The sequence below is a fragment of the Danio aesculapii genome, chromosome 11 (assembly GCF_903798145.1).
Source record: "Danio aesculapii chromosome 11, fDanAes4.1, whole genome shotgun sequence".
In the NCBI taxonomy this organism is placed as follows: Eukaryota; Metazoa; Chordata; class Actinopteri; order Cypriniformes; family Danionidae; genus Danio; species Danio aesculapii.
The window spans coordinates 11,240,692-11,252,586 of NC_079445.1; the positions used below are offsets into that span (position 1 = coordinate 11,240,692).

General features: G+C 36.2%; 1 protein-coding gene across 1 annotated transcript in view; it reads right to left on the minus strand.

Moving 5' to 3' along the window:
- The window catches only part of adgrl4 (adhesion G protein-coupled receptor L4), a 28,544-nt gene extending 18,264 nt beyond the window's left edge, over nt 1-10,280 (minus strand). Inside the window, exons 1-5 of the mRNA XM_056468556.1 lie at nt 10,192-10,280; nt 9,167-9,307; nt 2,054-2,206; nt 1,804-1,950; nt 1,570-1,640 (exon numbers count right to left, since the gene is read on the minus strand). Of these exons, the coding sequence (XP_056324531.1) occupies nt 1,570-1,640; nt 1,804-1,950; nt 2,054-2,206; nt 9,167-9,307; nt 10,192-10,237 (558 nt within the window). The 5' untranslated portion in view covers nt 10,238-10,280. The remainder of the gene's footprint in view (nt 1-1,569; nt 1,641-1,803; nt 1,951-2,053; nt 2,207-9,166; nt 9,308-10,191) is intronic.
- Nucleotides 10,281-11,895: the final 1,615 nt, after the last annotated feature.

Consider the following 11,895-nt stretch of genomic DNA (forward strand, 5'->3'; position numbering starts at 1 on the left):
TATATATATATATATATATATATATATATATATATATATATATATATATATATATATATATATATATATATATATATATATACACGTGATTGTTCCTGTGTACCTTCTCATACCATTCCTGAAATATTGATGACACTTCCTAAAACACTCTGTTCATCTTGATTGTTATATGACAAAAGTCACATGAAAAAAAACTTCAGAGCAGCTGCTTCCTGAGTTAGAGCTGTTCTCAGCAAGGTGAGAGGAAAAACATCTAAGAGAGACGTGCATTGATTTTAGTCACAAGATATCCAGTTATTACAGAGTGTGCAAGCCGTTGACCTATTCCACACATTAGACCTTTAAAAACATGAACAATGAGTGTTAAAAACAAAAAGGGTAACATTATAACACATTTTACATATCATTATTGTTATACAGATGATGATCAAATTCTTACACCTTAATTTGATGGACCCTCTTATACATTATTTGTATTATTTTAACTATGTCAACAATTTGAACTGTGTCTTTTAAAAGATTTAGTATTAGTATTAGCAATAATTTAGAATAAGCAGGTATGTAATTGCCTCATTAATTCAAAGTCTGCTGTCTTTTTAACCTAATAAGGACCAATCACTTGTTACTTATAACAGATAATGAGACTCAATAAGATATAATACTGTTATTTAAATAACATAATATATAAATATCATAATATAGTAATATAATAATGTATGTGCATGTGCGTCAAAACACACACACATACAACAATTTGAATACATTTTTGTTATTAAATTATAATTACACCAAATTCTTTTAAGAACTCTTAATTAAATTAAAAGTTTATTTGTATAGTGCTTTTCACTATCATTAGCATTTCAAAGCAGCTTTACAAAATGTGCACGTTTTTACATTACAGTCAGAATCAGCGAGAGTTAAGTGTGTATAATACACTTTCAATTAAGTGTTCTGATCTGATTATTAAATTAGGCAAGAAAAATTTGTGTATAGCTTACGATTGTGTCTTTATAGAAAAGAGAAAAGCTCTTTATGGAACCCGAAACACACACACACACACACACACATATATATATATATATATATATATATATATATATATATATATATATATATATATATATATATATATATATATATATATATACATATATATACAGTAGAAGTCAGAATTATTAGCCCCTTTTTTTTTTGCTTTTTAAAATATTTCCCAATTGATGTAAATAAATGATTATGCAGTTGAACTGTTGTATAAATGCGAAATCACACAAGTAGCAGTGCGATATGGCTGTATATTGCCACTGGTGGGGGGCACTAAAGCACTCAGCCCACAGCCTCGAGCCAACGCACGCCTCGCACCACTGCCGATATATATCCATATTGCACTTCTACTCATGTGATATTAAAAAAATTACAGGATAATATACAGGTATGATATACAAGAAAAAATAAGCATGTTTTCTATATATGTTCACACCTTTTTGGGAGGTCATAATGTACTATGCCAAACCATATTTAGTCAGAAGTTAATAATATGTTATAACATTTCAAGTAAATAATGTAACTCACTCTTTCCAGTGTGCTGTCAACTGTCTCTTTAGTACATTTGTGGTCCTGATGGCAGTGTATCTTTGAGTTTTCTGACACACAGACAAAGAAACAGTGAAATACATTTACTGAACATTTATGGAATAAGTCAAAATGTACAAAAACACATGGGAGAAAATGAATTGATATACATTTCAGATTGCAGTATAAAACTTTAGTTACCTCTTCAGAGCATTTTCTATTTACTGTTCTTACCTGTGCAGTCTGTCCCATGGTTAGGCATGAACCAGGGCCCTGCTGGCGATGTATAACCTCTCAAACATGTGCAGATGAATGAGCCAATATTGTTGTAGCATTTCGAATTGGGTCCACATTTTCTGTCCTCCTCACACTCATTTATATCTGCAATTCAACAAATAGCCTAGTTCATCTTCACTATATAGAGTCAGCTGTGAAATCTTCTTGGTATTTATTCATTTTATGTGTACCAAGTAGGCATGCATACCTTTGCAGTAGGTCCCATCATTAGTCTGAAATTTCTCCATTTTCCCACTTGAAATGAATCCAGATAAGCAGGTACAGTAGTAACCGCCAGCATAGTTGGTGCAGTTGGCATGTGAGCCACATATTCCAGTTACATTCTCACATTCATTGTCATCTGTGAGGGGTCAGATAAACAGATAAGCAGCAGTATCTTAGAAACAAAATTATTTACCTGTGTTAGTCACTTTTAGAAAAACAATGACATTTATATTCAAAAGAGTAAATCAAAGATTTAAAGAAACATTCTTAAATATTAAGAATAAATTATATAGGAAACTAAATGATTGAATGTTAACAAAGTTTTCTGAAATCGTTTGAAATACTTGGCAATTTTAAGTTTGAAGCATTCACTCATTCATTCATTTTCTTTTCGGCTTAGTCCCTTTATTAATCCGGGGTTGCCACAGCGGAATGAACCACCAACTTATCCAGCACATGTTTTACACAGTGGATGCCCTTCCAGCCACAACCCATCTCTGGAAAACATTCATACACACTCACCCACACTCATACACTATGGACAATTCAGCCTAACCAATTCACCTGTACCACATGTCTTTGGACTATGGGGGAAACCGGAGCACCAGGAGGAAACCCACACGAACGCAGGGAGAACATGCAAACTCCACACAGAAACATAGTCGAGCCAGCTGAGGCTTGAACCGACAACTTTCTTGCTGTGAGGTGACAACACTACCTACTGCGCCCCCGAAGTTTGAAGCAGTTATGTTTAAATAATGTTTGTTTATATATATATATATATATATATATATATATATATTAGGGATGCTCAAAATAATCGATTAACCGTTAACCGAAAGGGTGCGTTTGTAACCGATTAATGCTATCAGTTAAACGATTAAAATTATTATTTTGTATATTTTTAGTTTGGCTGCATAAGGGGCCGATTGAATGCGCCTTTGCGTTAAGAGGGGCATCTTTTGCACGAGGCTCATCCCAGAGCAGCAGTTTGTGTTGTCAAGACAACTACAGAGAACTTTTAAAGAGCATATGGTTTCCGCTACATTCATTCTTCCATGGCAGGGACCAAAATGCATCTCGCCACGGCTACATTACCCATTCAAAACATTCAGTTATTGTTGTTGTTTTTAATAGCGGATTAATATCGCACCAAAACGTATTAAAGGGTAAGTGAATTATAACAGCGCAAACTTTTCTGTAACCGTATAGTGCTGTGCACTATCTGTTTAATTCTTTGGGGTTACGTGCTGACTGACTGACTGACAGGTGCGCGATGCGTGAGGCCAGCAAACACAACGAAGCGTTTAGTTAAGATGAACACAGTTTCTATAGTTATACTTTATTTATAGATAAAGTATGAGTCTGCATATAATCACTCTATCTTGCTGGAGTTTATAGCTGTTTCGCTTTACTCCAGGACGCATTAACACCGCTCTGAAGGACTAATCGCTGTTTTAAGTTATCCAGAGCTGTATGAATTTACAAATCTTGAATATCACAATAGTATTAAATATTACAACTGTAACAACACAGACAGCAACACTTATGCACAATCGATACCCAGCTGATTCAGTCGTTTCATAAGAGGACCGCACTTCTTCTCTTCTTTTTTCCTTGTCAACATATAAAGGCAGTGAGGTGCGCCTCGCGTTTTTGGAATGAAAAAAGCTTGTTAGCTGTGTCGGCCACTTGTTCAACTGCAAGACATACTTAACTAGCGGGACGATAACTTATAACCCGTGGCTACAGACACATTTGCCAAAGAAGCAAAATGGAAGAAGAATATTGCTGTTTGAAACAGACGTGTTGATACCAAACCAGCGCTGATGTTGACCTGGATCTGCGTCATAAACGCAACAAATAGGCTTTACCTTTTATTTTACAGCTTATAAAGCATGTATGCACATTAATGCAATATCATATTTAAACAACAAAACTGTTTACAAAAAGTCAACATATGCGCGCGTTGTTGTCTTTTCATCACGCAGCGCGCGCACTTGAACCGCGAGGGAGAGAGAGGAAACCAAGACATAATCTTTAAAATAATGATTTCTATTAAAAATGTAAAAAGGTTTTGTGATTATAATAATAACAGCGGGGCATTAAATAAATGCATATTTTCCATGGAGCGAGCGATTTGACGAAGTCTGCTATTTTTATTTGACGGAAGACAAAAATATGATTGGAAAAAAACAGCCTATGCCGGTTATTAAAAATAATCAGTCAGTGTTTTCGATTTGTAATATAAATTAATTATTTAAGTGGAAAATAATTTAGGGCAGTCCTATTTATTTTATTCATTTTATTTAGTTTATTCTGCTCTTCTGTGCTAAACACTGCAGGTGCGCGAAAATGCTCTGTTGTATTGTTAGGGGTAGTTACATGCTACCCCTGGGAGACATTATTAGAAGACATGGGATCGGCTTTCACTGCTATGCAGATGATACTCAATTATATATTTCAACTAAACCTGACGAGACGTCTAATCTGTCCAAGCTAACTGAGTGTATTAAAGATGTTAAAGACTGGATGACCAACAATTATCTTCTCTTAAACTCAGACAAAACAGAATTATTACTTATTGGGCCTAAATCCTGTACACAGCAGATCTCACAACTCGACCTACAATTAGAGGGATACAAAGTTAGCGTTACTATAAAAGATCTGGGTGTCATATTAGACAGCAATTTAACTTTTAAAAATCATATTTCCCATGTCACAAAAACTGCTTTCTTTCATCTGAGAAATATTGCTAAGTTACGAAGTATGCTATCCATCTCAGATGCAGAAAAGCTAGTCCATGCTTTTATGACTTCTAGGCTGGACTACTGTAATGCTCTGTTTGCTGGCTGCCCAGCATCCTCTATTAACAAACTTCAATTAGTACAAAATGCAGCTGCCAGAGTTCTAACCAGGTCTAGAAAATTTGATCACATCACCCCAATTTTATCCTCCTTACACTGGCTGCCTGTTAAGTTTCGTATTGATTTTAAAATATTGCTTCTTACATATAAAGCTTTAAATAATCTAGCTCCTGTTTATCTAACCAATCTTCTGTCTCGCTACAATCCAACTCGCTCTTTAAGGTCTCAAAACTCAGGGCTTCTGGTAGTACCTAGAATAGCAAAGTCGAGTAAAGGAGGTCGAGCCTTCTCATTTATAGCTCCTAAACTCTGGAATAGCCTTCCTGATAACGTCCGAGGCTCAGACACACTCTCCCAATTCAAAACTAGATTAAAGACCTATCTGTTCAGTAAAGCATACACTTAGTGCACCACTTAGGGGGCTTCCACACAGGTTATGCATCTTGCTGATATACACTGTGAACATCAGCTACGCTAATTATTTTCTTTATTCTCCATTTCCACCTGGGGATACTCTTCCCGAGGCCCTCAGACTATGCAGAGTCACTGATTCGATCCAAGACCAACGACGAGATGATCCCAAGGTTTCCATATCCTGGACCTGGCCGAATCCTGAGCAACTACTGCGATGGTCATGGAAGAGTGGAGAACATGAGACTGTTTCCTGTGACGCTCCAGAGACAGACGAGTCTTCGCTGAGGCCAGCTTCCATCCTCCGCCACTGAGACTGCAGCTCTGCACAAGACGTTTGGCCAGCGGAGAAATTAAAATGGTCGTGCCCAACTGAGCCTGGTTTCTCTCAAGGTTTTTTTTCTTCACTTCCGCCTTTAGTGAAGTTTTTTTTCCCTCTCCGCTGTCGCCACTGGCTTGCATGGTTCAGGATCTGTAGAGCTGCGCATCGTTGGATTTGCTCTTCAGTATTTGGTCTCTCAGTAGTGATTATTAAAGCACACTGAACTGAGCTAAACTGAACTGAACTTAAACACTACAAACTTAACTACACTGTTCCTATTTACTGTGACCTTTTATGTGAAGCTGCTTTGACACAATCTACATTGTATAAGCGCTATACAAATAAAGGTGAATTGAATTGAATTGTTCTATTATTAATATGCTAGCATATAAAAATAAATCAGTATTTTAAAATGCAATATTTAATGTGTCAGACACAAAATAGACACGTCAATTTGTTTAATATAAAATTAATAGTAATCTGACCAGTTAACCGTTAATAACCGATTAATGAGCGGCTGTTGTCGGTTAGCAAAATTTACCGAAATGAGCATCCCTAATATATATATATATATATATATATATATATATATATATATATATATATATATATATATATATATATATATATATATATATTTGTCTGGTTCTAGAATATGACTGGCTGATAGCCATGCGATATTTTGCAAATAACAGCACTCGTATAGCCTCTTCATCCTTATGTATTACTCTGCTCACATACAGCAACAGAGGACACTCTACAGTTTGACAATTATTGCAGCTGTTGGACAACATAATGTACTTTTGAGGCTTTTTTAGTCAAGAATGTAGTTGTTTAGACTGCAACTATGCGGTTTATTTATAAGGATCGTGTCTATTTTAAATATTTAGATTTTCTGAGAGACAGCGCGTCGGCAGCCATCAGCCTGTCATTGAGCAGTTCAAAGATGGTTGACGTTGTCCATCAAAAAGATGGCGACAGAGACCACATAATAAGTCCTTAGAAGAGGAAAAACCAGCATAATTTTAAACTACAGCTGATCAGATCATTATAAAACTGGTAAGTGACTTTCTAAATCGATCTCTCTCTTTGTAGTGCTGTATGTATACCATAGTAATTGTAGTAATTGTTGTTTTATATACACGAATATGCCATTAAACTGCTGTATAAACGCAATATCACACTCGTAGCAGTGCGATATGGCTGTATATCATCACTGGTGGAATACTAAGCCACTCAGCCTCGTGCCAGCGTACGCCTCCCACCAGCTGATATTCATATATGATTCATATATATGATTATTATTGTAAATCTTCACAAGTTAAACAATTTTCTATAGGTTTTTCCTGAAGAGCGCCAAATTCGTTCCACTTTTTTGCAGTTTTTTGTTTTTGCAAATTCACCACAGGATTTAAAATTTTCTCTCACAAGTGCCATTTGCGTCTGCTGTTCTCATGAAATCCACCAGAGAACGCTGTCGTCTGACTGACTGACTGACTGAAGGACTGACCAATTGACTGACCCACCCTCCTCCTTCCCTAAACCCAACCAATAGTGTTTTCAAAAGCACCGATTGACCCGCCCACCCACTTTTCTAAACCCAGTCAACAGTTTTAATGGCTCGTTTCCACTGACTGGTACGGTACAGTACGGTACGGGTCACCTTTATCAAGCTTGCGTTTCCACTAACAAGGGTACCCTTTTGGTGGGCGTGGTGTATGACAAAGTTTCAGTCGACGTCATTCTCGTTGGAGGAAATGTCTACAATAAAGCTGTACGGGTCCCTCACATATCATATGAAAAGCACTTCTCACAAAACAGATGCTTCATACACATAAATACTGTGTAGAAATGTTTATTACTAACTTTTCATTGAGCATGAGTTGATTATAACTGCAGTGCGAAACAGCCTACTGTAACGTCTGTAATTATATTAAATAACTAAATAAGTGAACATATATAAACACATACAGCCCCTTACCGTCTCCGATATGTTATCAACTACAGAAGAACACACAGCAGACATTTCGTCGGTATTTAGGTTCAAAACAACACAATATATAGCCTACAGTCAGTGAAAACCTCTTATCTGTGTCTGCAATCTTCAGCAGCACATGTAGCCTCTGTTAGAGAACAATTCCATTATTCTGAGTTCATATTAGTCCAAAAGGTGATAATAACAATAATAGTTAAACAAGGCAGTTTGTTCACGTTTGCTGAAAAAATAATGTGCTCCTTTTTTTCCGGCTTCTCCTTTGTTTTTTCCGCGCTTCACTCTCGCGTTTGTCAGTGTCTGACAGGATCGGGTTTCAAAAGCTTGTCAATAATTAAGTGCATGTTATTATCATCAGCTTAAGAAGTTTGTTATTTCAGATATAGACGCGTGGCGAGCGCAAGGAAGAAAGAGAAACCGCTCGCGCCTCAGACTGCCTCGTAAAAAAACTACGCGGCACAGGGTAAATCTGCTCTACTCCATGGCTTTGTGGCTGTTTATCAAGACGACGACAAGGTTTGTTTGAGCCCGGGTCGACCATGGCTCGTTATTATATGTATTTATAATTCCGCTGTAATCTCTCGGCTGTGTATTTCAAACATGGCGTTTTTTTTTTGTTTTCATTCTGGCTTGTTGCGTAAGCGAATGACGTATCTCTGTAAACCAATAGCGTTCAGCTGCGCGTCTAGCTCCGCCTTTTGTTACCCTTTCTCGTGTTTGGTACCCTTTCGAAAGGGTGCCGAAAAAGTGGTACGGTATTGTTCGGTTTGGTACGCTTTTTGACAGTGGAAACGGCTATAAAAGCATACCAAACCAAACCGAACCGTACCGTACCACTCAGTGGAAACTCACGTTTTCAGATTTTACCACATTTTCACCATTTTATTTACTTGTTTATTTTACTTTTTGAACTGTTCTTCGCCGAACTCAAACCCTATCGTCATGGTCAACTCCTGTCTGCGTCTCAAATCCGCTAACGTGAATGGTGAGCTACTGGACAATCTGGTAACAGCGGGAAAGCCATCCATACAGAGGTAAGCAGTCAGCTGGTAAGCACGAAAAGGAACGGTGTCATACTGCCCCGTAGTGTTTGTTTTAAAGACGAAATACAGCCATACGTACTTCTGGCTACATACTTCACGATCTCCAGAAATGTTACGTTTTAAGAATGTGCATATGTAGTGTATTTTGAATACTTTTGAATTTAGAAATGGAAAAGTTTAAGACAGATTATCGACTCTGCAGTATAAAAATGTATAAAACACTTTTGTATAAACATTCGTATTACCACAACTCACAACTAATGTCATTAATAAAATATTACATTTCATAACACTGTTTCAGCTTAAGTTTCATAACACTGAACTGTTTACGATAGTTTTGCAATATTAGTCAGCTTGAAAGTTTATTATATTTTATGTATATGCGAGTACAGAGAGTGCAGTATGTGAGTTTTGTGTGTTTTAGTTTTTTCAATGTAATGTAACAAAATAAATGGCAAACCTCTACAATCGTTGACTCCATTACCAGTGTACCCATGTTTGCAGTAGCAGGTTTTTGTTAAGACATCGCAGTAGGCGTCAGAGTGACAAGAAGGGCAACTGTCAACAAATCTGCATGGATCCAGCACACTTGAAAACCAAGCTTTAAAATATAGCACACAATAGTAATAAAATCAGTTTTGCAGATGGATTACAACACTTAAGAGAATAGTTCATCCAAAATTGTAATTATACTCACTATTTAGTCAACCTCTTGGTCAAGAGTTTCTGTTGAACACAAAAAAAGATAATTTGAAGAAAGCTGAAAACCTGTTGGCTAACCATTGTCTTTCTACAAATTACATAGAAGTCAGTGGTTACAGGTTTTAATCTTTCTTCAAAATATCTTCTTTTGTGTTCAACAGAAAAAAGAAATCAAACCAGTTTGGATGAGTGAGTAAAAAATGACAGAATTTCCAATTTTGTGTGAACTATACCTTTAAAATACATGTCAAATATATAAGGGACTGGCTTTTTTTTTTTACTTGGAGATGTTTCCATAAATCATCCAACAAAAAAGCCCCCGGTAAAACAAGCAGCTAAGATCAGGCTTTCACATTAAGTAATGATCTACAATGTTAATAATTGTTTTACTGTTGAAAAAGCTATTAAATAACCTATAATTACTTAATATAACACACTAGTATCTATTCAAGTCAATGCAGTCAACAGCAGGTCCCTGTTTTGACAGCTCACGCTATATAGTGTACAACATGCTTCACTACAGACCCCAAAATATCAAATATAAAGCTACTTAAGACTTAAACATTCAAAAACCTGATCTCTGCCATGTGGCTACAATAAATTAAGTAAAATATATATATTTTCCAATATAGATTTATTAATTGCATTTTTTTCTGCTTTAATTTTCTCCAACATGAATTAATTTAATACAAATATAAAGCATTTCTGCACAATTAACATAAACAAACAGATTATTCCATTGAATAACACTAAGCTTATGTAAATAATAGAAGGTGATCTTACCAGCAAAAAGCAGGAGTTTCATTGGAGAACTGTGGAAAAACTCCATTTTAGAGGTAAAGCTGGAATGTCTTTAAGCAGTAAGCGAATATCAGTGTGACGCACGATACTTCCTTTATGTCAGCTTCCTGTTTCTCTAATCCTGACCCTTCCTGTCCGGCTCAATCAACTCACAAAAACTCATCTTCACACACACAAAATGCTACTACATGTATAAAAGCACATGGCTCACGACTTTTCTAAAAGTCTAAATGTTTTTAACCACAATAGTGAAAAGAATTTCCCTCGTGAAATAAGATCCATGAGTTTTTGCAAATCCTTAAGATTCATGATTTTAATAATATTTGTGCTTCATTGAAAGCTAGTAAAAATTATGTTTAAAACATTTTCTTATGCGAGTAATTATACACTTTAAAAATGTAGTTTATTATCATGTTTTCTTTATTTATTCTGAGTTGAACTTTCATAATTTATTTATTTTTCTGGCTGAAAAAGATTTTACTACCACACTCTCGATAATATATCAGATTCATATGATGACATTGAACTGTTATTGTTTATATTACTGGGTTAAAAAAATAACTACTTGCAGCCACTATAGACCATTCTATCAACAGAGTCTAGGTATCAAAGTTGGGTGGAGGTATTTTTAACCACAGACCTCTTTGTTCCAGACGTCTGCAAGACATGTGTGTTTTGAAGATAAGAAACAGAACCACTGAGGACTGACTGGACCAGCTTCACACTTGGCAAAACTGAAGGGAAAAAATGAACTGAACAGAGACTCTGACCTTTGTTTTCAGTAGGCTATACTGTTTGTGTTTGTTTCTTGGATGCCAGCAGTTTCCAAAAAAATAAAATAAAATAAAAAATCCACACACAAAATGTCAAAGTGGCATATGTAAATAAATGAATGTATAGATTTTCTCTTGGTACTATATATTAGAGCCATGTTTTAGCATTACATCACAATTTAATCTTTCGGATCATCAAACAAATCGAAATAGGCCTATTAGTCGAAGATTACACAACACCATGCAGTTAAAACAGGTTTAAACATTAATCCTGTTTTTAATAACATCAAACCATCCCGGATTTTGCTTGTGTTGCTGGACAATTTTTTGAAATTGTATTTCTCTACAATAAATAAAATAAATGAATAGTAACATAAACACAGTTTTCTCACAGGGTCTAGATTTGATTGTAACTTTTATCCCAGTGTAACCCGTGACAGCAAGATGGAGGAGGGTGCGGTTTTCCTTCTGCCTTCAAACAATAAGACGGGACCTTCTGACCGCCAGTCTTCCGCTCTGTACTGAGATGATGTTTACTGTAAGCGTTGAATGAGTTGTCACACAGATGATGTTGACTGCCCCCTTGTGGATAATATCGTGTGAGGAAGCTGATACACGCTAAAGAGTTTAAAGCTGTTCCAGACCTTGGTCTGCAGTAAACTGATAAAACAAGACAATAGGTCTACTATAACAATAGCCACACACACACACGCACGCACACGCACACACACACACGCACACACACACACACACACACACACACACACACACACACACACACACACACGCACACACACACACACACACACACACACACGCACACACACACACACACACACACACACACACACACACACACACACACACACAAATTACGTTGGCTGTTCAAACTACTTATTTAAAATGAACTGAA